At 35.6% G+C, this 26,505-nt stretch overlaps 1 protein-coding gene across 1 annotated transcript in view; it reads right to left on the bottom strand.

The window, feature by feature from the left end:
* The window catches only part of LOC136031445 (uncharacterized), a 29,674-nt gene extending 3,495 nt beyond the window's left edge, over positions 1–26,179 (bottom strand). Inside the window, exons 1-4 of the mRNA XM_065711040.1 lie at positions 26,160–26,179; positions 12,307–13,237; positions 10,867–11,224; positions 276–400 (exon numbers count right to left, since the gene is read on the bottom strand). Of these exons, the coding sequence (XP_065567112.1) occupies positions 276–400; positions 10,867–11,224; positions 12,307–13,216 (1,393 nt within the window). The 5' untranslated portion in view covers positions 13,217–13,237; positions 26,160–26,179. The remainder of the gene's footprint in view (positions 1–275; positions 401–10,866; positions 11,225–12,306; positions 13,238–26,159) is intronic.
* Between the last annotated feature and the right edge of the window lie 326 nt (positions 26,180–26,505).

The following is a 26,505-nucleotide window of genomic DNA, read 5'->3' as shown; positions in this document are numbered from 1 at the left end:
AAGTTCCCCCTTTTTGGGCAAAGCAAATTAAATTGGCACATTACAAATTTCCAAAAAATAACTTCCAAGATAAAATAAAAACGTTCAGTGTTGTTTTCAATACCAAACAGAAGAATAGTCTCATCTGTGGAATAAAATGCAAATGATACTCCAGGAATAAAAACAATAATAGCGAGTCAATGAGAAGTTCAGGAACCTTTAACTGGCTAATCCATTAAAACTAGTCCCCACCAAAATGTAAGACATTTCCAAGATAATGTAAAGTAAAAGATCACCTTCGTCCAAATCAATACATAGTTGGCACTGGGCTGGTGGTATACAAGGGTCACTGCAGAGGTTGGGGCAGCCGTGACCACAAGCAAGTTTCTTAGGGCAACGTTCGTGACAATTTGTTTTTCCACTGCAATAAGAAAAATATTAATGTGAAACAAATAATTTTAAGAACTGAAATTTATGGAAAAAAAAGAAATGCAAGTAAGTATTTTTTAGCAGAGAAAAACTCTTCTACTTTTCTTATTCTTCTGCATAGTGAGGCATTCGGACTAATATTCAGTTTCTGTCGTCTCTTAGGGGTGCTTAGTAGAAAAGCCCATGTGGCTGGTATAGGCGATCCAGGGATTAATATATGAGCTTTTTTTCAAAAGGGCCTAACCGAGGCCTAAAAACCTTTTCCGCTGCTTCTTCGTAGAAAAGGTGTGGTCGCACAAACTTAGGAGGGGGCCTGGCCCATTTGATTGACAAGAGGAAGTTCTAGAGTCTGGTTGGAAGGCAAAAAGAGAATTGAGGGAAACCAGCCTCCGTTCTGCGTCCTTTTATATTATACGGTCCTTTGTAACACCCCCAGTTATAGACCAATACTCTTGAAATGGATATTTTGTTCAGAAACATCAAAAGGTATTGAAGTTAATCCTCAGGAGAAGACACAGTTCCCATAGCCCCAGGGGGTCATGACACTAAATTATGTAGGTTAACCATCGTTCACGGACGCTTTTTAGCAGAAAGTGATCATATTTGGTCTTGGTTTCTGATCAGATGGGAGCTCTTGGAGATCTTTCACGAGGTCAAGGTTTCCTAAAAGCATACAACGAAAGTGACACATCTACATAAACAGACAGTATATGCAACCAGGTTTTCAAATATCTACGAAATCTCGATATCTAGTGCTACGAAGTGGAAACTTTCAGATACCTTGGATGATTGAACAGGGGGTTGGCTTTGACAAGGGAACTTCAAATTTTGTGTTTGGGGGAGGGGATACGATTAATGAATTTTATTTTTGTTCACGGAAACGTTTTGCAACATAACATTCAATGGGACCTCAGACCTATGAACGGTTCACCGAGCAAAGTATAAAAAAACAACTATCTGTTGCCGATTATCGATCAGAATTTTCCTCTGATATTAAGTTTTTATATAATCTTTTAACAAATTCTTTTTCTGTGCTCTTGTTGTTTTGAACAATTTTTTTTTTTACTGTCTATAAAATTTTTCCATCGCAATTCTGTTTGTTGAATTCAAAAACATAATTCAAGATATTTTTCTAGAACTCTTGATTTGTGTGGAATAATGCTTTGAAGATTTTAGATTATAAGAAGGTGCTAAGTTAATAGAACTAAAAAACTAAAAAACAAAAAAAACAAAAACAAAACAAAACAGCAAGTGTCAATCCATAAGAACTATGGGTATCGAGAATAATCTGAGAGCAATGGTTAACCATAGGTAGCGTAACAGCGCTGCCTAAGTAAACAGCAATGTGGGCACTATGTATTATTTGTTTTGTTTTTAGACCTGGGCACTTCGTCTCGAAGGCCTAACTGGTCATAAAATTTTCCTTCCTTTTTTAATCGTCAAAAGTGATTGGAGAGCAACAACAACCCCCCCCCCCCCCACGACCACCATTTCCCCAAACACATCTAATAAAAATTCGAGGTAGCCATTTTGTTCAGCGTAGTTAAAAGGTCCAGAAATAATGTCTTTGAGGATGACATCCCCCTCTCAGTCCTCAGGGCAAGGGTTGTAAGTCATGCCCTGGAGGCATATAAGATTTCTATAGAAAGATTGGTCGTATAAACTTTGAAGGGGACTCATTGGATTGGTAATCAGAAGATTCAAAGTGATCGGAGGGCGGGCAGATACCCCCCCCCCCTCAGACACACACCACATATTCTCCAGAAATGTATCTGATAAAAACAATTTAGGTGGCCATTTGTTGTCGTAGAAATTAACGAAAGGCCTCATTAGATTGGAAGTTGGAAAAGCTAGTGACCTTTTTAATAGTTAAAAGTGATTGTAGGGCAACAAGGTCCCTCACGCACATCAATTCCTAAAACATACATAATCAAAATTTTGAGATAGCCATTTTATTCTGCGTAGTTAAAAGGTCGGGAAATTATGTCTTTGAGGATGACAATCCCCCAAAGACCTCAGCGCAAGGATTGTAAGTTATGCCCAGAGGGCATGTAATATTTTATGGAAAGGGTGGTCGTATAAAATCCGGAGGGGGCTCATTGGATTGGAAATCAGATGTCTAATGCCCTTCTTAAGAGTCAAAGTAATCGGTGAGCAGCCATCCCCACGCCGTATTTTGTACAAATGCATCCGATATGGATTTTGGGATAGCCATTTGTTCAAAAATGGTCCAAAGATGATACAATAAGGCCTTTGGGTTTCACAGAATCTCCTATAGTCTGTGGATAAGTAATACCCCAGGGGCATATAAGGTTTTTATGGAAGGGGTGGTCATTTGAACTTTAGAAGAGGTTCATTTGATTGGAAATGTCTAGTTCTAGTTCCCTTTTGAAAAGTCAAACATGATGGAGAGAAACTAGCCCCCCCCCTAGTTGATATCCTCTTTTCCCGGAACACATTCAACTGAAATTGTGAGATAGCCATTTTGTTACCAATAGTCCAAAAATCCTATAACCATGTCTTTAGGGTGGACACAATCCTCCAGAGCTCACTGGTATGGGTTTTAAGTTATACCCCGGGACATGTAAGATTTTTATAGAACGGGTGGTCGTATAAACTTTGGATCGGACGGAGCTCATTTGGTTGGAAGTCGGAAGTTTTAGTGCCCTTTTTAAGAGTCAAAAATTAATTCAGGGCAATCAGCACCCCCAAGCCTATCATTCCCCAAGACATATCCAATCGAAATTTTAAGAGAGCTATTTTGTTTGGCACTGTTGAAAGGTTCAGTAATTACGTCTTTGGGGATGTAAACATCCCCATAGTTTTCAGGACGAGGACTGTAAGTTAGGCAATTCGTTCTTTGTTTACATATAGTATATGTTATTGAGAAAGGCGTGCATATTTGAACTTACTTTCCAAGAAGACAAAGGGCATTCAGGTGAACCTTTCAGAGAATGTTGAAGGGGGGTGTTCGACTGAATCAAAACACGTTATGTGTATAAGTATTGTCAAAAGGGTGTAAAAGGAATAACTGAGTATATTAATTTGGAAAATACAGGAAATGATCAAAAGGGCAATATGTGCATGCTACCAATACTACTGCAACTACCACCACCACTACTACTACACTACTCCATTAACAGTATTGAGGGGATATTTAAACCGAATCAGAAGACGCTATGTATGCATATTGTCAAAATAGCGTATATCCAGAATTGATTTAGGTATCAAGTTGGAACTTTCAGAGAGTGCTCAAAGGGGAGGATTAGCTCACCAAAAGGCAATATGTGCACACTACTGCTAATACTACTGTTATATTTACTATATTTACTACTACTACTACTTCTATGGCAACTACTTGTAAGGCAAAGAGCATTGACATGAAAATTTCGAGAAAAATATGAATATACAGGTTATCAAAAGGACATATCAGGAATGTCATAGCAATGGCTAACAGTATTTAGTTGAAACTTCCAGGACTTGATCAGAGGCATGTTCTACTGACGTAAAGGAAATATGTTAATACCACTGTTGATAGAAGTACTACCTCTATTCAATACAACTACAAGAAATACCAATACTACTACTGTGACTGCTATTACAACTATCCCTTAGGGTAAGAAGGTGAAATTGTCAAAGAATTTTTTTTTTTTGGGGGGGGGAGGTAAACTGAATCACAACACACCGTCTCTATACAGGTTGTCAAAAGGGTATAGCAGCAATATCTTTAAATTTTTTTAAAGATTTTATCTTCTAAATTTTAAGAAGAGTTTCAATTAAACGAAAAAACTATATGCATACAGGTTTTCAAAAGGGCATATAAGCAATATCATAGGCCACTCTATAACAAGGGCAGATCCAAGATTTACTTTAGGGAGGTGGGCGCATAGTAGGTTGCTTCGATAAACTCGCGAGCAAAGAAATACCCGCCATTTAAAGGGAACCTGGGCAGTTATGTGTCGTAGGTAGGTAGTGGAAATGATCTTAAATTTAATCTAAAACTGGTGAGGGTTAAAGTTCTAATAAATCTGTTGAAATTAAAATGGTACAAAAATATTGATACAAATAATAGTAAGTTATAAAAATCACACCACCATAAAAAAAAAAATAAAAAGCTGTTCACCATCTATAAAAAAATATGATTTTTAATATTTCCTGCATAATTTTTGCCTTTACTCTTCTGACCACTATGGGGAGTAAGTTAAGCTTTTTATTGTCAAAAAAAAAAAAAAAAAAAAAAATGGTCTTGAACCATCTTTTTGGGGTCATGCACTATTTGTGACAATTTGTATAGGTCAAGCAATTTAGCACGTCGCCCAACTTTGTGGCATTGCTTAGTGACTATGACATTAATGAAGAGTAGGAAATGAGGATAAAGATACAACTCGTATATTCGTAAAAGATATAATAAACATTAAATACTAGTTCTTTTAGGAATGTAACAAGAAAAACAGAACGAAGAGATAGGAATGCATAGAAGACATTCAAAACGAGGGTTTTAAGTGTAGGCAATAAAGCATTAACTAATCACTGTTTCTTTTTAAAAATAGTGTTTTAACAAGCAGTGTCAACTCTGACAAAGTCTCAAAATTTTACTAATCAGAATTTTACTTTTCACAACAACGTAGCGTATCTTTACACTTTTTAAATTTCGATATATTTCGCTTAATTTACAGAATTAACAATTTTATAAGAAAAAGTCGATTTCTCTATTTCCACTCCCGCCATATCTATTTATTACGCGGTTGGTGTCTACCTCAATATTTTGGTGAACTTGTATAATGGCTAGTGTTGTCGGTCTAGAGTCCTGTCAGGTTAGAGCTCTTCGTTAGTATTTCCTCTTCTATTCATCCTAAAATATTCGATTAAAGACCAAAATCGCCAAAAAAAATTGAACTCTAATAAAGATGTATGTAGGTATGTGCTTCAAACTAAGTATTTGAGTCGAAATACTCCTTAAAAAACACATAGATATGTGTTTTTTATCTTTGTATTTGATAGGTATAGATTGGTGGTCTACATTCTCAGGATTTCAACCTGTGGAGATTTCTAATTATTATTATTTATTTTTTTTATCCTAAGATTTTCAGAAGATTCAATTCAAACGTTTAAATCTCGATATGTCTGTTGAGCACAAAAATGAAAATTTGAAATTTGACACAGATTTAGCATTAATTATGGAATTGTCCTGTAAAAATTTTGATATATTAACAAATAATCGTGGAAATATGATTGGACAACATGTATCAAAATAAGTATAAAAATCCTCAGTGGTATATATAGGAGTTTAGACAATTTTATGGACAAATATATACAATCTCTATACAAAAACATAACTATATTTTGTGACTGGTTGGTATTGAGAAGGTGAAAAATTCTGAAGTAATAATGTAGTTGCATTCCGTTTCCGTGGTTAACTCAATTTATGTGAATTTCCACTTTTATCAGTAAACATTTGAAAAAAAAATCTATGCCATTCCACTGATTCAAACTGGGAATTTAGAGACCCATCTATACCAGCTGAAAAAAAAAAAAAAAAAAAAAAAACAGAATTATTTGCCTTCTTTTATAAACAATTTTTCGAAAATCTATTCTTCTTAAATGATTACTCTGACCTTTGAAGGATTATTTCAACTCATATACTTAGTTTTAAGTATATACTTGAACGAACCTTTAATACAGTTCTTAAGAGTTTGGCCTTTATTTCAATGTTTAAGGATGAATAGAGAGGTGATATGTCACATAATGCAGAGCTTTCATTAGATGAAAATAGACGGTAAAGTGGTCATCATTTGCTCACCAAAATCAAGAACTTAAATTAATAATTTTTGCACTTCTCATACCTTTACTTTCTATTATACAAGTCCCCTAAAACACAACAATGTTGTAAAAAGCACCCCGCTTCGCAAAAAAAAGCAAACCCAAAAAACCAAAACAGACAGCCAAAAAAAGTAATATCAATTTTTTCGCCTCAGCGCCATAGCAAGACTCGAAAAAAAATTGTTGACAGTAAAAAGAAGTAAATATTTTGCTTTTCAGCCCCGTTGTGAAAACACAATCCTGAAATATCACTTCGACAGTCTAAAGAAGTTAGCATTTTAAATTTCCCCTCCTTGTTATTACGAAATGAAGATTTTCGCTTCCCAGTTGGCTTTTGTGGTAATACAGAAAGATTCCCTTGATAAGCCTAAATTTAATTAAATAGTTTTTGGCGGTATGTGTCATTAGTAAAATTAACAGAGACCGCACAAAGTAACTAAAACCTTGTTTCAAACTTGTTTGCAAAAAGAACCAGTCTTAATAATTAAAATCTTATTAAAAACTCCACTATTAAGAACCATTTCCAAAACTATAACTTTCGTCCCAAACCAGAGCAAGCTGTCCCAACCACAAATACACCGCTACGTCCAGGGGGGCAGCCCCCCCCCCCGATTTGGCACTACTCTATAATAGCTAAACAATGTCATTGATTTGAAAAGTGCTAATTCGATTCAAAATTAGAAGTTCTGGTGCACCTTTTAAGACTAAAAGGAAATTGGAGGGCAAGCAGCTCATCTCTCAAGTCCATTCATTTTCCAAAGGCATCCCGTCAAAATTTTGAAACAGCAATTCTGTTCAGTATAGTATAACGGTCCAGCAACTATGTCTTTAGGGATAATGGGCATGCCAACCCCACACAATTATGCAATTGGCTCATTATACTTTAGAAATAAAATGTTACTTTAAATTATATCAAAAGGCATTGTACTTGTGGTTGCCAATAAGACATCTCAGCAATATATCTAAAACGATTGGGGTATTAAGTTGAAACTATCGGATCCACTACTATTACTATTTCTGCTCTTACAATTTAAATAAAAAAAAGAGTGTAAGTGTATCCAGGTTGTCAAAGAGCATAGAAAGAATCTTTTGGGAATGACATTAAGTTTTATTTTTCAAGTCAACTTCAGGAGTTATAAAATTGAATTAAACAATACTGTTTACGTCAGAATTAAAAATTGTTGAAAAAAAGTTTCTCCAACATACAAAAAGCTACTGAAACTATGGATTCTTATAGGAAAGAACTGAAAAGATATGAAATATTATTTTTATTCCCATGAAAAAGACAATGTCAATAAAAAACGAACAGAGATTAATTCAAAAAACTTTTTCCACAAAACAAGTTTTTCAAGAAAAGTAAAGAGCTCCATTAAGCCAAGAATGAGCAGAAATAAAGTCAAATAATCTTCTGAGTGTAAAATTTCCACAAATTACAATCGATAAATAACTGAAACTAAAAAAAGAACAGAAATTACAATAAATAACCGAGTCAAACTCGAAACGAGCAAAAATTAACATGAGTAGGGCTGATAATCCCCATGCCTTCTCAAGACCAGAATATAATTTACTTTTTACTGAAAACAAAATACATTTTAAATAATTTCACTTTTTTTACTTTCACAAATAAAATATTATCAAAACTTTAAGGAGTAAATATAAATGTCAATTAAACTGACAATCCATGGTCATTTGTTCTCTGTTTTTCAGTAAAGCGCAAATTATGCTCTGGTCTTGAGAAGGTATGGGGGTTATCAGTACTCATACTGATTTTTGCTCGTTTTTAGTTTGACTCGGTTATTTATTGTAATTTCTGTTTGTTTTGAGTTTTCTTTATTTATTGTTAGCGATTTGCCGTAGTTTTATCCTTGGAAGATTATTTGATTTTATTTCTGCTCATTTCTCGCTTAATGCTTTTTCTTTTCTTTGAAAAACTCGTTTTTTGGAAAACATTTTTTAAATTAATTTAACTTAAAAGACTGTAAAAGAATACATTTTTGCGAATAATTAATATTTTTTTAGGTCTTAAACCGCTAAATTTTAATGAAATGATTTCTAACCGTGATTACGCAAAATCGTGAGTGATAGAAATTCGAAGTCAACGTTCTAATTGTTTCTTCAAATTCAGCACATTAAGATCTATTAGGACTATAAATTTTACGATTTGAAACAAGAAATGATGTTCCTTGCTATGCATATTTCTTAACCAGATTTTCAATATGTGAACTTGAGAACCTTTCAAAAAGAATTTGGCTTACACACGCTTAAGCTCTCATAAATAAGGCAACAATAGCTGAGAGTTTGGACATAATACCTTTGAAATCCTCTTTATATCGTTTGCAAAATAAAAACAACAGCTAAGAGCTCATATGGCACATGTGCAAAATTCTAAGAATTAATAGATTGATTTTAAAGGGAAATCAGAGGCTTAATGCCGGTCGGGATTTAAAATGAGAGCTATGAGACAAGGGGTCCTTCTAAATATCAAAATTCATTAAGATCCGATCACCCACTCGTAAGTTAAAAATACCTCATTTTCTCTAATTTTGCCTCTCCCTCGCCCCCCAGATGGTCGAATCGGGGAAAACAACTTTATCAAGTCAATTTGTGCAGGTCCCTTGACACGCCTACCAATTTTCATCGTCCTAGAACGTCTAGAAGCACCGAACTCGTCAAAGCACTGCCCCCCCCTAACTCCTGCAAAGAGAGCGGATCCAGTCCGTTTACATCAATCACGTATCTACGACATTTGCTTATTCTACCCACCAAGTTTTAACCCGATCTCTCCACTCTAAGCGTTTTCCAAGAATACCGGTTTCCTCCTCCAACTCCCCCCCCCCAATTTCACCAGATCTGATCGGGATTTAAAATAAGTGCTCTGAGATATGAGTTCCTTCTAAATATCAAATTTCATTAAGATGGTCACCCGTTCTTAAGTTAAAAATACCTCAATTTTTCTATTTTTCCGAATTAACACCCAACCCCGAACTCCCCCAAAGAGAGAGGATTCAGTTCGGTTATGTCAATCACGTATATAGGACTTGTGCTTATTCTTCCCACCAAGTTTCATCCCGATCTGTCCATTCTAAGCGTTTTCCAAGATTTCCCGTTTCCCCCTCCAACTCCCCCAATATTACCGGATACGTTCGAGATTTAAAATAAGAGCTCTGAGACACGAAATCCTTCTAAATATAAAATTTCATTAAGATCCGCTCACCCATTCGTAAACTAAAAACACCTCATTTTTTTCAATTTTTCCTCTCCCTCCAGCCCCCCAGATGGTCGAACCGGGGAAAAGGCTGTTATCAAGTCAATTTGTGCAGGTCCCTGACACGCCTACCAATTTTCATCGTCCTAGCACGTCCAGAAGTACCGAACTCGCCAAAGCACTGGAAATCCCCCCAACTCCCCCAAAGAGAGCTGATCCGTTCCAATTACGTCAATCACGTATCTAGAACTTGTGTTTGTTCTTCCCATTAAGTTTCATCCCGATCTCCAATTCCAGTTTCCGGATTCCAAGAATTCTGTTTACCCCTTCAACCCCCTATGTCCCCGGATCGGATTCGAATTGAAAATGGAGCATCTGAGGCATAAGATATTTCTATATATCAAGTTTCATTAAGATCCGATAACCCAATCGTAAGATAATGATACCTCAACTTTCAAGTTTTCCGGTTTCCCCCTCCAACTCCCCCCCAATGTTACCAGATCTGTTCAGGATTTAAAATAAGAGCTTTGAAGCACAAGATCCTTCTAAATAACAAATTTCATTAAGATCTGATCACCGGTTTGTAAGTTACAAACACCTCATTTTTTCTAATTTTTCCGCATTACCCCTCCCCCAACTCCCCCAAAGAGAGTGGATCCGGTCCAGTTATGTCAGTCACGTATCTTGGACTTGTGCTTATTCTTCCCGACAAGTTTCATCCTGATCTCTCCACTCTAAGCGTTTTCTAAGATTTCCGGTCCTCCCCCCCCAACTCCTCCCAATGCCACTGGATCCGGTTAGGATTTAAAATAAGAGATCTGAGTTACGAGATCCTTCTAAATATGATATTTCATTAAGATCTGATCACTCCTTCGTAAGTTAAAAATACCTCATTTTTTCTAATTTTTTAGAATTAAGCCTGCCCCCAACTCCCCCAAAGAGAGCGGATCTGTTCCGGTTAATTTATCACGCATCTAAGACATGTGCTTATTTTACCCACCAAGTTTCATCCCAATCCCTCCACTCTAAGCATTTTCCAAGATTTTAGGTTTCTCCTCCAACTCCCCCCAATGTTACCGGATCCAGTCAGGATTTAAAATAAAAGCTTTGAGACATGATATCCCTCTCAATATCAAATTTCGTTAAGATCTGATCACCCGTTCGTAAGTCAAAATACCCCATTTTTAACTGTCCCCCCACCACACCCCCACCAAATATCCTCCGTGAATCGGGGAAACGACTATTTCTAATTTAATCTAATCTGGTCCCTGATACGCCTGCCTAATTTCATCGTCCTAGCTTATCTGGAAGTGCCTAAACTTGCAAAACCGGGACAGACAGACCGAAAGACAGGCTGACAGAATTTGCGATTGCTATATGTCACTTGGTAAATACCAAGTGCCATAACTATACAAAACGAGCAATCAATTTACCCATTGCAGGTGTATACTGTAGAATGACCACAAGCAAGCTTTGTTTTAATCCTACCACCACAGTTCATTGTTGAAGCTTGCCCACACTTTCCAACTCCTTCATGGCCACACTTAAAAGTGGTCTTGGTTTTGGCATTGCAACGCTCTGTAGTTGTAGTTTGTCCACAGGATACGTTTATCTCATGGCCACATGATAGCTTCCTCATCACCTCTTCACTACATTTATGAGAATAGTGAGGAAATTCGCAAGGAAGGTCACATCGATGGATTTTACAATCTTTCAGTTTATCACAAGTTTCTTGACATCGATTTTGTCCACGACGTACGAAGTGCTTTTGATGACAATATCTTCCATTTTCTAAAACATGATCAATTATTACTTGAAAAAAACGTCACTTGAAATAGAAAAGATCAAAAACAAATAAAACGATATAATCGTTTAGTCTAAAAGTGGTTTGTATAACAGAGCTAGGGATAAAAATAGCCCATAGTTGTGGTCACTTTGTGGCTAATTGGTCTTTGCGTCAATCCCATGAATTTGGCCTCACCCTCCTCCCGTTTCCAAATATAGTTATAATTGGAATGTAAATCAATCAAATTTTTGGAATTGACGAATTTACGAATATCCTCAAGCTAGTGCTATAAAAGAACTTAGATGCATTTTCAAGTTCTTAAAATGTCATTAGATTTGTTTCCTAAAGTATTACTAAACACTTCTTAAATGCTTTTTAAACATAAATGTAGTGGAATTTTTGAATAAAGTATTTTTTGTTTTGTTTTTTTGGTTCAATAGTATTTATTCCTCGGTTTTAGTAACTTTTCGCTCCTAGCAGAGGTATCTCAATTTCTTCAAACTTGGAAGTCACAAAATTTCCAAATTTGGTTTGAAATATATAGGCTATTGTAACTATAGTAAGGCTTTAACATCATCTCTTCGAGTAGAAAAGCTTTCCTCAACAATAAGGGGCATTTTTACTGCAAAAAGGAAATCCTTCGGGTGGCAAAACATTAGAGAAAAATACACTTTACACTAAAAGCGTATACTATAACTCATGAGCTTAAGGTCAAAACCAAGGCTAGTATTCCGGCAAAGAGCACAGAAAATTGGTAAAGTAAATAACTTTGCCGCTTTCACAGGGCCTTGATAGGAATGAAAAAATCCTTAGTACTGTGTTACGAATCCGAACTAGAAAATTCACAATTTTAATTCTACTATGGAAGTTTGTTGTCAAAGTTCTCTGAAACCCCTTTAGACAGATCTCTTCATATAAGAAGGAAAAAAATTGGCAGTTGCAATGCTGTTGTACCTCTTTTCCCGGTTTCCAAGGGCATTGAGGCAACTCCTACCGACTCCTCAAAAGAAAAAACTAGGTAATCATACATTCTAATTATTAATACAATTTAAACTATAGGTAAATTAAAGGTAGTATTTTTTTTTACCTTTAAGAATGTCAGCAGGGCTACCAATTTCTTTTGTTTTTGCATGGCCTGTTAAAAGTAGTACATTTGCTAGATTTATTTTTTCTTCCAGTTGACCGACTGGTTTATATTCATTTTGAACCTTCTGTAAGCTTAGTTTTGATGCAGCATGAGATGATTTAATTTCTTCGCCCTTCAAACTGTTTCCAGATCCCTCATCTAGGTCAGCAAATACCGATTTCATAACACGACAGCTTTGAAGGTAAGTTTCCTGTAAAGAAACTAAAGTAAACTGCTCTTTTGTATCTCGTTTAATATCTTGAGATGATATCTTTGAGTCGAGGGCATCCCTTTGCTCTTCAAAATACCACTTATGGTTACTATTTTCGTTGTCATTCAAGCGATTCATTGACTCCATTTCAGTTGGATGTCTGGCCAGACCTTCAGAAGCTATATAGCCACGAGTATTTAAGGAGCGGTCAGTCAGGTCTGAGCTCTCATTTGATTCTTCACTTTCAGTGGCTGAAACGTCATCGAAAAGCCCTTTACTTTCTTTCTTCTTGCCAAAACGTAATTCGATTGGCATAAGTTTAGCTTCCCTTAAACCATTTTCTCTGGTAATGTTAATATTCCGAAGATTGCTACTTAAGAATTCTACCTTTCCGGAGTTTTTCACCTCCGAATTTTCAATATCACTGTCATCATCATCACTATTTAGCACTCCAGATAAATTTCTATTGCAGAACAAACTATCGCTGCATGACATGTTAACATTAACACCCAAGTTCGATCTTACGTTCCAGTCTGGGCTAGAAGTTGGCACGGTTTTATATATGGATTGCGGTAGAGATTTTGAACCAAGCTCATTTTCTTCTTCAGAGAAAGAATTTACTTCTTCTTCCGAGGAATAGTCAAACAATCCTTTAGTCATCTTATCTAATGACTCATCAACCTAAAAAAAATGCAATTTGCACAAGCTCAAAGATTACAAACGCTGAAAGAAGATATGACATCACATGCAAGCCTTGTTCAAACAAAGACTTGTCAAAACAATAGGTAAAACTATTTTCCCAGTTATCTTTTTTTTCGTTATTTTGCAAACAAATTACTAGACTTTAAGTATCCATGAAATAATAAAGATTTTGACATCATAGGAAAAGTTTGTACTACACATTCTTTGTGGAGATAAAGAACAAAATAACCGTTTAATATGTATTATATAAAATTTGTAAGTGTTGAGAAAATTTTCAGAGGGGGAATATAGATCTTTAACAATTTCAACAGGAAGGGCCCAAAAATTGGTAAAATTAGGATTTTGGTGGAGAGCCCTGACCCTAAAATCCTTTTTTTTTTTTGCAAGAAACAGAATAACAGTAGTTTTTCCGACTTAAAAGTGTCACAATTTTACCACATGTTTTTGTTCCCTAGAGGGGGAAGGGAAGAGGAAACCTTTTCCTCTTAGACGATATTCATTCGATGTCGAATATCAAACGATATTCGTTCTTAAGCATGTTTATTGGCGAAATTCCGACAATAGTTATTTAAGTCTGATACGTCAATGGGAGAAGTCGATCAGCTGTTCACATTGATGGGTGGACTTTACACCATCTTTGCTATTTTATATTTTCATAAAAATAAGACAAAATTCCAAAGAAAATTATCTCCAATTGGTTACCAAATATGTTCCTATAATAAGAATAGTCTTTGTAAGCTTATATAAATAGTCTCAAATCTAAAACATAGTCATCCTAATACAACTGACTGAAAAATCTTAGAAAAACTCAAAAACCTTGAATAGCTCTGATTTTGAAAATGCATAACATGTTGACCATTACATTTAAATGAATAAAAAGGAGGGCGAGGGTTGGAAAAATATGGGTCCAAAAGCCTCATTTTAAACCCTTTTATCTAAGATAAAACACTTGCGACAAATCTCATTAGCCTATTATAAAGTGCAACATATCTCAGTTTCAGTTATAACGTATCGACCATAGCGTAGCTGTGCTGGCGAACTGTATATTTGAATTGACCCACGCCAATAGAAACCAAAAATTTTAAAAATGATTTTCGATAGAAATAAACAAAGCAAAAACTACACTTTCCTTGGTGATTTTAAATGTGTAGAAGTCATAATGTTAAGAGTGGTCCATCAAGAGCTATTTACATAACATAATTGCAATACTTTTTCAAAAAAGGGGAAAAACCCTCAAAGGGGGGTTAGGTAGAGACCTCGATAGTAGGAAAAATAGCCTTCATCCCTAATATAGGTATACGACAAATATTAGAAACTGTAACATTGCATCAAAACTATACGCTTTAGTCACACGTGGGGACAGCTATACGGAATCCTAACCCGTCACCGCAAAGTAGAAAGTTAGTCGTAACCCCACATTAGATGCTGCAGTTCGTAATGAGATCTATAATATCCATAAGTTCCCAGCGCCTGCTGATAGGTAGAGTTAGGTCCTCACATGATCAGCAATAGAAACCTACAATTTCTGATGAATTTCATAGTTCCTGGCCTCTTAATATTAAAGTGGGTTTATAAATATCTATCAATTTCCATGTAAGTGCAATATTTATGACTGCCTTTCCCCTAAGTAAAAATCATTCAATATTTTCACTCTGGTTAAGCTCAGACCAGATTTTCTCTAACCATGTACGTGTGATAAATGCGCATACCAATGCTCCCCCATGGAGAAGTTAGCCCGTGGCCCCCCCCAAAAAAAAAAATTCCCCAGACACTTCAAAATCCTTGGAAAATTTCCGTGGAACATCTCTACATATAAAACTGAGTGGTCAAACAGATAGTAAGACAAATTAAGGAATTCATTAGAGGAATTCCCGTCAATTCTCCGTGTAAGTTTTTTCCTGGAAAACTGCCTGAACAACTTCCCTAGAATAGAAAATTCTCTCCATGTAAAATTACCCTCCACAAAATTTCACTCCACCCAATAAAACAAAATGTATGTACGTTTCTCTATAACAAACACTATATGTAAACAATGGGCAAATTTCATTTGTCCTTTCCCCAGAGTTTGGGGGTTGTATTAATCCCATAGGTATAGTTTTTGAACCTTTGAACTATACTGAACAAAATGTCTATCCAGTTCTTAAGCCCCTTATATTATAGATGCAAGATTCCATACAAAACCATATACAGCTGTAGCAGGAAAAATCAAGTATTTGCAAGTAACTTTTAGCAGGAAAGTCTGAAGGTTTGAAGCCTATCCCTCAAATGCCTAAGTTTTAACAATTTATGATTTTTTCATGTGTAGTCCCTCCCTCTCAAAAAGAGCTATTATCTCCTTTTTAATGATAGAATTAATGATTCCATGCTACTTCACAGATAGTAAGTAAAGGTCTTCCTGTAATTGAGTTCCTGTTCTCATTTTTAACTCTATTTTTACTTTTACATTTCACTTCTGATTTTGAACTGATCAGATGTTTATTTTATTCAATTTTTAAATATATTTCCTCCCATGAAAAACTCCATCGTCCCATTTTTCATGTAGTGTGGAATTCCCATTTTCTTGGGTGAAGAGAATAGAACTCCTATACTAGAACTCTCCATTATTAGAAAAATTTTAATATAAGAATGAGAATTCTAACATATAGGAACTAGAAGAATTCTAAAATATGTCAATAATTTCTTAGACCACACTGATTTTGTCTAAAAGCAGTGTGGTCTTGTTACCACACCGCTCTCGCTAAGACATAATAAAAAATCTGAAACACTTGAATCCGCTATAGTGGAACATGTGTATAATTTTCCTCATACAATATTTTATTTGATCAGACAAAAATTATTGATATGTCTGTAGGAGTTTTACAAAGTTTCAGAGAAATTATAGAAATAAAAAAGATTATGTATGAATCTGCTATAGTGGAACATGTGTATAATTTCCCTCATCACAATATTTTATTTGATCAGACAAAAATTATTGATGTGTCTGTAGGAGTTTTACAAAGTTTCAGAGAAATTATAGAAATAAAAAAGATTATGTATGGGGTATTAGTATTAATAAGATGAAGGGGATTTTAAGATGCGAACGAAAGTCAAAGTAATGTCAATGTTGTGAGACGTCAGCGGATTGCAGCTAAACTAGTAAATGAAAAAATACATTCAATTTATAATTCATAAATTTGTTTCATTAACCTGTAAGACTTCCTTAGGGGTGGTAGACCTGGGGTTTGATGACCTTCTTTTTGTTTGGTTAAAGTAAATATAATTTTCACTTTTAATAGATTCCCATTGATACACCAATTGTTGCAGAGGAAAGGAACCCATGGTTTCATTATAAACATTTGCTTTGGTGCTGTCTTAAACTATTACCATCAGTACTAGGAGTTTTGTTTATAATGTGAGTTGTTCTTATTTATTTAATTTTTTTTGTGTGTTTTTTTGTCTTATGTTTTTAAAAAAACATTTTTTTTTCTTATTTTTTGTCGTTCGTAAATTTTTTTTCGCTGAGAAAGGCTAAAGGACATGGAGCTGAAATATTCAGATTATTTTTATTTCTTTTTTAGTTAAAGTGTAGTTTTGTTTTATATTTTATTTTTTGTTCACGGCTTAGTCGAAATTAAAATCCGTTTCTCTTTGCTTAATTTTTCATGATATATGTCAAATTTGTATTTCCTACATTCTTCTTGTAGTGTGAACTTCTATTATTTTTTTTGTAGTCATCAGACACATCCATTCAAATTACATCATTTTCAGTACATTTTACACCATTCTAACATCAAATATTAAACATTTTGAACATTTTCTATTCCTATATTCAAAATGAAAACAGGTCCTTGGAAATCAACTTTGGTCTCATTTGTGTACTTTTTCACAATGTAAACACGGTTTCGTCAACCCACCCAGATCACCCCATCAATTTACCCCCTATTCAATTGTTTTCCTACCACTATTAATTAAATTGTCGATATTTTTACAATTTCGCATCCTGAGCTTTAAGATTGAAACAGGTCTTGTGAAATAAGAATTTTGGATGTAATTAAAAACAATAGATTAATTATATTCCATTCTTCCTATACTATCGATAAAATGTAATAATTTAATATTTAGTGGATGGTTCGATATCAATATCAAAATAAGTTATATTATCTTTATTTTTTCTTTCAATAACCTTTAGAATCACACCTTTATCTAATTCTTTTAATTTCTTTTCAAAGTTGACTGCTTTAGAATCAAAACGCTTAGGTGCAAATAGATCAATCATTTCACCTTTAAAATCAATAAAGATAACGATTTTTTACTTAATTAGTTGTAACACATTTCATTCATGTAATTGTGCATTCCAATCAAATGTCTAAATCTTCTTTCCTAATAGTTTGATTATATTTATTTTCCATTTTCATTTTGCTTAAAAGATTCTCTATTTATTAGTTGTCAATTTCATTATTAGTTGCCTTTCTGGGGGGTTCCATCTAAAGCTGCAAAGACTACGTCCTCACAACACGCAGCACGCCCATGTTCAAGAATGAAATATTCCCCAACAGCTGGAAAGAAGCAGCTGCAACAATGTTGGCTGAGGAGGCTAAAAGGATGAGAACAAGTGATCCTGATGACAACAAATCCAGCCACTTGTCCATTGATGGTTTCTACAAATTTTGAAAAGATGAGAGCAATTCATCATAGTCTAACTCTGCAGTTAACAAAGTGAATATAGATGTTTTGCAGTTTCTAGGAGACAAATGGAGGGACCTTTGCGTTCTTAAGGATTACCCCCATGTGCGGCAAGTTTTTTGAAAGTACAATTGTGTATTGCCATGTTGAAAGACTTTTTTCTACTGGAGGATCTATTTTGTCTCTATGAAGGAATTTGTTATGAGACCTCAGGCTTGAGTGCTTAGCAGTGCTAAAAGCATATTCCCAGTACCAGCACCTCCACCAGAAGACAAATCATTAGCCTTGAGCAAGGGAGGCTGCACTTCTTTCAATGTTTCTTGACCTAGAATAGTGCAGTTTGGACTAAATGGAAACTAAATAAGTTACTTTCGTAGACTGTTGGATGACTTTTGTCAAATGGATACATCTGGCATTTTACTGTTTAAAACTAACATTCAAAGAAGCGGAGCTCTACTGTCTTTTAAAAATGGTGTCTAATTATCTTTTTTAACTGCATAATGCCTTTATTATATGACTTTATTTTATTTCCATTATACAACTCGAAATGACTGAGCTAGAAATGGTGCTAGTAGAGTTGTACTTGAAGTACTACTTAAATAAAAGTTCTGTACTTAAAACTCAAGCATTACTAAAGTAAGAAAATTGGAAGTACTTAATACTTGATACTGAAGTACAAATCTGAAGTGCTTGTCACAACACTGTATCCTTTGACGTTAATGAAATTTTATGTTTTTTTTCTTGTCTCTTTTACTGGTCTTGAACTGCATGCTCTTCCACTTGTCATTTTTCATTTCTATTTCCCTGGCTTTTGACTAAAGGTTCATTAAGACCTATGTCTCATCAAACATTTGGCAAAAAGATTCAAATGAAGACTTAAATTTGTATTCCAATTCAGCATTTTTGTTCTTAAGTAGAAAACATTTGAAATTTTTACCAATATCTACAATTATTCCATGATAAATCTATGCTGGATAAACAATAAACAAAATGTAAATTTTTAAGTTTTCTGAAAATCTGTGGATAAAAATAGAAGGAAACATGAAAACATGTTTGATTTGAACTTCCTGCATATTAAGTAGAAAGAATTTTTTATTAATATGTTCTTTTGTACTTCTTTATACAGCTAAGCAAAACAATTCCAGTAATCTACTTGAACTGTGCTTAAACTTGGACAGTGTTTTAATTACAATGTATCCTTTATAAAATGGATAACAGGTTGCTAATCTTGGGTATGATGTAGCTAGTTTTAAACACTTAAAGTTGGCTAGTTGTTGGGACTGGGCTAGCTGTGACTGGCTGACTGGCTACATTCTAGTATCACTTTTTGACCATTTAAATTTAAACAAAATGTACCCTCATATTCTATCCTATTCAAAAACAATGGTACTAATGCATTACACCTACTCAAGTTCTTGATATGCAAAAAAAAACTGGTTTTTCTGCTGTAATCAGAGATAACTAGCTTTATATCAGTGAGATAAACAACAGTGTAGGTATATTTCATTTAAATATTTAATATACAAAACTGGTATTTTGGTTAGGTTTATAGTATAATATGTTCTGGGTGGCCTGCTTTTCATAATTCTATTAACAAAGTACTATTCTATTTTCATCATATTTTGGTATATTACATTAGGATTAACCTAACTTAACTTCTAAAGTGGTGTCACTACAACACATAGGTACCAAAACAATTATTCTGCTTCACAGAACTTGCCTTAGATCATATGTATCTCTCATGGTCTTTTAATATTTAGATAGCCTGACTCAGGTTAACATATACATGTTTCCATAACTGATGTATGGACAACTACCTTAATTTACATAAATTGCAAGTGACAGATAAATGGCCCACAGTTAAAATATTCAAGCTAAACATATACTTATTAGAGAAAAGGTAAAATACTAGCCACAGCTACTCTTTCTTATCTTGGAAAGGGAATAGGTTAGGAAATCGAACTTTGAGCAATGAATCTAGGGCCACAAGTATACTCTGGGAAGGTGTTGCCAAGCTACTATGTTAACCCTTTTCTGATTTCTAAGTCTTAAAAATTTGTCTACTTGACATGACTATATGCATTGGAATATTGACAAAACAACACTACACATTAATTTTCAATTACTTTTTTTCTAGTTTTAGCTGCAAAAATACAAATCTTGTAATTCAAAGTCATATCAATTGTTATATTCTAAATTTAGGAAATGTATTTGAATGTTCATAACTTGGAATTGAGCTAAGTTATGAAGCTAAAAATATTTGATTTAAGCAGAAGGTCCATTTTGAAAGATGTCACTTTTGTAATAAAAACAATTTTTAAAGGTTATCAAAGGTTTGTCACTGCTACCTCATTCACAGGCTATGCACCCTGTCTCTTAGTCTAAAAGTGATCAGTTGGATTGAGGATTTTCTGAGGGACAGAATGCAGCAAGTGAAAGTGACCAATGGACCAAACAGTCACGCACTCTCTGATGAAGTTAAAGTCACCAGCAGGGTCCCCCAGGGCAGTGTCCTGTTCAATATATATGTAAATGAGCTAGCCCTTATCACCAGTAACAAAACCACTCTTTATGCGGATGATTCAAAACTCATAGGTCCTGCCAATACTGCTTCTGCCCGCCAATCCCTCCAAACTGATCTCAACCACATGTGCTCCTGGGTCAAAAGATGGTTGCTGGAATTCAATGCTGAAAAATGCAAAGTCATACACTTTGGACACAGCAACAATACCTAATGACCCAAGACCCTGGAAGTCACCACATACTGGAGCATGTTCAGGAGGAAAGAGACCTTGTTGTTATTGTAGACTCCCGGTTGAAATTCAGCTCCCACTCACAGAAGATCTCAGTCAATGCTAGCAGAGCCCTAGGTATCATTAAACACAGTATTACCAGCAGAAGTAGACATGTAATCACCAAGCTCTACAAAGGACTGGTAAGACTGTGTTTGGAGGTGGGGATCATCCTGGCCACCCCTTGACTCAAAAGGGACATGGTAGTGCTTGAGCAAATCCAACAAAGGGCCACTAAGCTGATTACCGGTATGGAAAACAAGCTCTACAGTGAATGGCTGAAGGAACTCAACCTCCCCTCTTTAGTCTACAGGCGGAAATGTGGGGATATGATCCAGGCACATAAACTCCTCTCTACCAATCAAGAAAATGAGCTCCTGGAGATTGACCCCTCCCACATAACACAAGGACACCCAAAACAAATCCGTAAACTTCATGCAATGACTGGACCAAGATGAAGCTTCTTCTCAAACCAGATTGTGAACCTCTGGAACAACCTCAAGGAGAACACTGTTTCTGCTGAATCAACAGATGTATTCAAACGCCATCTGGATGCTGAGTGGAGTGACAAACCATGGAGATTTGACTGGGATGCACCAAAATCTTCCACCAGAATCTAATCAACCACGTATGCAACTGTCATCACAAGGAGTGATTCAACAGGATCAAAAGTCCTTATTTCACTCCAAGCTGTGATTTACAGTAATTTAAGGTAAAGGCCAGTGCCCTCTGTAGAGTTCTCCATTTAAAGTGATCAGACATTGATTTTTCTTACTGATTTTTATATTTATTTTGTAGGTGCTTGGGTCACAATATAAGCTTACTTACTTACGTGATTGATATTTGCCTGCTTGCTGCATACCTGCTTGATGCATAAGAGAAAACTCCACATGGTGTCAGAAGTCTGAGGAATACAACATGGAATTCGGAGCTTGCCCATCAATAAATTGGGATGCAACAAACTTAAAAGTTGCCTGGTCACACTTCAAACAGCATGCAGAACTCATGTTTACAGGACCTCTAAGTGAAAAAAACAAGTGCAGTGAAATGCTCACACTTGCTGATATGGGCTGGTGAAAAGGGCAGAGACATTTTTAATACATGGACATTAACTCCCGATGAAACAAACAATGTCGAAACATATCTCAGGAAGTTTAGTGAACATGTTGAACCACTTGCGAACCCTATATTTGCAAGATATCAGTTCCACAAACGTAACCAGAGAGACAGTGAATCCATAGAACAGTACCTCACTGAGTTGCGCATCACAGCAAAAGAATGTGCATTTGGAATGACCAGTGATGAAATGATCAGAGATCGGCTAGTTTTTGGAGTTAAGCAAGACAAGATTCGGGAACGACTACTTAGTGAAGGAGCAGGACTAACTCTAGGTCGTGCAATAGCTACATGCAGAGGCGACCCAAGCACAGTTGATGATTATGTCCAACCAGGAACATTCAAAAGTGCATGTAAAACAAGAGATAGATGTGGTAACAAGGCAGGGACGAAAATGCTACAAATGTGGTGGCAGCTTCACACCTGGTCATGTATGTTCCCCAAAGGACTCAGGTGAAGGGCCAAAGTGTTACAATTGTGGTGGAGTGTTCAGCAAAAGCCATCAGTGCCCTGCCAAAGGAAAAAGCTGCATAAAATGCAAGAAGATGAATCACTTTGCAAAAATGTGCAGAAGCAGTCAAAGGAACATTCATAGCATTGAAACAGAAGAAAGTAGTACAGATACATCTTCACAGTATTTTATTGAAAGCATCCAAACCAAGGAGGAAAAGAACAATGAACCAGTGGCCAAACTGTATCTAACAAAAGAAGGAATCAACGTGGAATTCAAAATTGATACAGGTGCAGAAGCAAATGTCATACCAATGAAGACCCTTAACAAGATGCATCCACAACCAAAACTCAGGCCAACATCCGAGATACTTACAAGCTATACTGGTGAATCCTTGAAAGTAGCTGGTACCTGCCAGCTAGAGGTTCAGTACAAGAACAGAGAGCTGCAAACACACAAGTTCTATGTGGTGGATACAGACAAGAGACCTATACTTAGTAGGCAGACCAGTGTATTGCTGAACTTAATCAAGTTCATATACAACATAGAACAGACACCAGTAACTAGTACTATGGATGAGATTCTAGCAGAATACAAAGACGTGTTTGAAGGCATTGGTAAAATGCCTGTAAAATACAAGATACACCTGAAGCCCAGAGCAATACCATCAGTACAACCACCAAGAAAAGTACCCTTGGCAATCCAGGACAAACTGAAAAAAACGAACTGGAACAACTGGTATCCCTCAGGATAATCGAAAAAGTTATTGAGCCAAAAGAGTGGGTAAACTCTATGGTCCTAGTGCAGAAGCCCAACAGCAATATCAAGATATGCCTAGATCCTGTAGAATTGAACAAATGGATACAGAGACTGCATTATCTGATACCAACGTTTGACAACATTGCAAAAAAATGTCACGGAGCTCAAAATCTGTTCAAACTAGATGCCAGAAACGGATACTGGTCGATGGTACTTGATGATGCATCATTGGATCTGACAACGTTCAACACCATGTTTGGGAGATTCAAGTGGAGAAGATATCCATTTGGAATAATCTCAGCTCAGGATGAGTACCAGCGCTGGATGGAGGAGGCTTTTGAAGGATTGGGTCTTGGTCTAATAGTGGATGACATAGCAGGCGTAGGAACAAGTAAAGAAGATCACGACATGCAACTGAAAGCAGTCCTCCAAAGAGCAAGGGAAAAAGGAGTCAAGTTTAATCATGACAAATGTGTATTCAATGCAAAAGCCATTCCATATTTTGGCCATCTTCTAACCACGGAGGGTGTCAAGCCAGACCCCAACAAAACAAAAGCAATTGCTGAAATGCCAGAACCAAGAAACAAAGAGGAACTGCAGACATTATTAGGGATGTTCAACTATCTCTCCAGATATATACCAAACTTATCCAGTCTGAACCAACCTCTACAAGAGCTCGGAAAAGCTAAGGACTTTGTCTGGACAAAGAAACACAGTGATGCATGTCAAACTATTCACAAATCATTGTGCAAACACCTCTCATATTTCAATACTCACTGCCAGGAAGTTGAGATAATCGTTGACGCATCACAACATGGGTTGGGAGCCCAGCTACTAGTGAAAGACAAAACAGTAGCATGTGGTTCAAGATCATTGAGTGACACAGAACAAAGATTGTCTCAAATTGAGAAAGAACTACTCAGCATTGTGTTTGCATGCAAACATTTTCACCAAATATTTCACCAATTTTCATGAAAACATTTACAAACGAGTGCACCTACCTGCAAAACAACATGATGCCATTAACAAACATGGAGGTGCCCATGGAACCTGAACCATTGTGCAAATCCCCCCAAATCACGAGCCCATCAAGCAATATCAGTCAGAGGTTTAGCCCACCTGAAAAATCCTTTCAGACACCAAGAGCAAACCAACAACCAAACCCTAAGGAACCACAAAGCACACCTCCTGGTTCCAAAGCCGCAGCTACAGTGCACCCAGTACAACCAAATCTGAAGACAACAAGGTCAGGAAGGGTTATAAAGGAGCCAGCTCAATTAAATCTTTAGCCATGAAACCCCTGTTGGATCACTTGAAGAAGAACAAATCCAAAAGAAAGAAGATGTAGAGTTCTCCATTTAAAGTGATCAGACATTGATTTTTCTTACTGATTTTTATATTTATTTTGTAGGTGCTTGAGTCACAATATAAGCTTACTTATGGAGGTACCCATATAAGCTTACTAACATGGAGGTGCCCATGGAACCTGAACCATTGTGCAAATCCCCCCAAATCACAAGCCCATCAAGCAATATCAGTCAGAGGTTTAGCCCACCTGAAAAATCCTTTCAGACACCAAGAGCAAACCGACAACCAAACCCTAAGGAACCACAAAGCACACCTCCTGGTTCCAAAGCTGCAGCTACAGCACACCCAGTACAACCAAATCTGAAGATGACAAGGTCAAGAAGGGTTATAAAGGAGACATTGATTTTTCTTACTGATTTTTATATTTATTTTGTAAGTGCTTGGGTCACAATATAAGCTTACTTACTTACATGATTGATATTTGCCTGCTTGCCACATATCTGCTTGATGCATAAGAGAAAACTCCACACCCTCTAGAGGGAGATGGAGAGAAGGTGGGTACTTCAAAATACCTTCCTGGAACATATTTTATCATATATATCCATCCCAGACAGTTTAATTTTCATAACCTAACCCCTTTCTAAGACAGCAAAAAGTAGGTTATCTAGAATTTTACAAAAGAAAATTGCAGATAAATTCCAAGTGGAAATAGTCTAAGGCAAATATTGAGCAGTTCATACTATTGACCTACAAATAAAGTGACTATATCACTAGATACCATTTTTTAGGCTCTTTCTGAATATAAGAATTGTCTTTCTTGCAAATACAATTTAAAACCCTATTAGGACCCTTGAAAATAATAATTTTATTCTAATTTTGAATATAAAATGGGTTATAACATCTGTTTTAAACTTACTATTTTATTATAAATCCATTTTGTAAAATGTGTATTATTCATTAACATTTATTTGTCAAGATTATGTTGAATAAAAAAAAATAAATAAAAAAAATCTGCCATGTTTTCTTCTTATTCTGTTAGGCCACTTAAAAACTGCTGTTCAAATATACATTAAAATTATCAAAGCATACAGAAGAAACATGGCAGATGGAAAAATGGAAAAATTTACACTACAACTTAATTGTGACAAATCAATCCTTGCAGATTATGTATAACTTTAACAAAAAGGATTTTATCATGAAATAGTAAGTTTGAAACTGCTGTTTTAACCCGTTTTTATTCTAAAAAACATAAAAGAAATAGCCTAGTCATTTTCAAGGGTCCAAAAAAGACTTAAAACTAAATTTGCAAGAAAAGCAATTATTATATTCACAAACAGTATAGAAAAGGCATCTAGTGGTATATTCACTGTATTTATAGGTCAATAATATGAACTGCTCAATATTTACCTAGTCTAATCTCTAGGCTGGGAAAAATCTGGCTTAGCAGGTCTTGCTATCTTGGAAAGTATGCTAGCTGAATTAGGTGAACTTTCAGAGAATGAATCTAGGGCCAAATATACTCATGTTAATGTTTGTTTCTTAAATAAAGTCTTGCATAAACATTAGCCTATCATTAGAATTAACAGAGGTATAAGGCTAAAACAAACTTTCGTTGAGTGTCTGTTGTACTGTTAGCCAGGCTACATCTATTTACTAAGTTTAAAACTAAGTTAAAGTTTGAAAGTTAAGTACTTAAGTTTGAAACTAAGTTTAGCCTACTAAGTGATGCGTCCGATAGAAAAAAAATTAAATGAAAAATATCTCTACTGATCCAAATCTACATTCAATTTAAAAAGGTGTGGTTAAAAATTACTAGTCCAATTCGAATCAAGAAGGGTGCGTTTCTTTACTTGTCCGATTATTAATCTGATTAATCCAAGCGTTTCTTTAGACACATATGACGTCAGAGGTTAGTCGGATTATCCCCACAAACGCTCAAGATTACTTGTCCGTGGGCTGGCACTTTATAACCCCCAAATAAAAAGATTATTTGAGGATTGTGACGTCAATGCTATATATTTTTTTAAATGGATAAACATGTGAAATCGTTAAGTCTAGAGAAAAGACAAGGAAACTGTAAATAATAGAAATAATCTTAGCTTTTCAGTGACCTGTAAGTAATATTATGCATATTCCTTAGTATCTAAAGGGTTTTTGGT

The sequence above is a fragment of the Artemia franciscana genome, chromosome 9 (genome assembly GCF_032884065.1).
Source record: "Artemia franciscana chromosome 9, ASM3288406v1, whole genome shotgun sequence".
Taxonomy (NCBI): Eukaryota; Metazoa; Arthropoda; class Branchiopoda; order Anostraca; family Artemiidae; genus Artemia; species Artemia franciscana.
The sequence above is the reverse complement of the archived record's forward strand: the minus strand, read 5'-3'. Positions and strand labels throughout refer to the sequence as shown.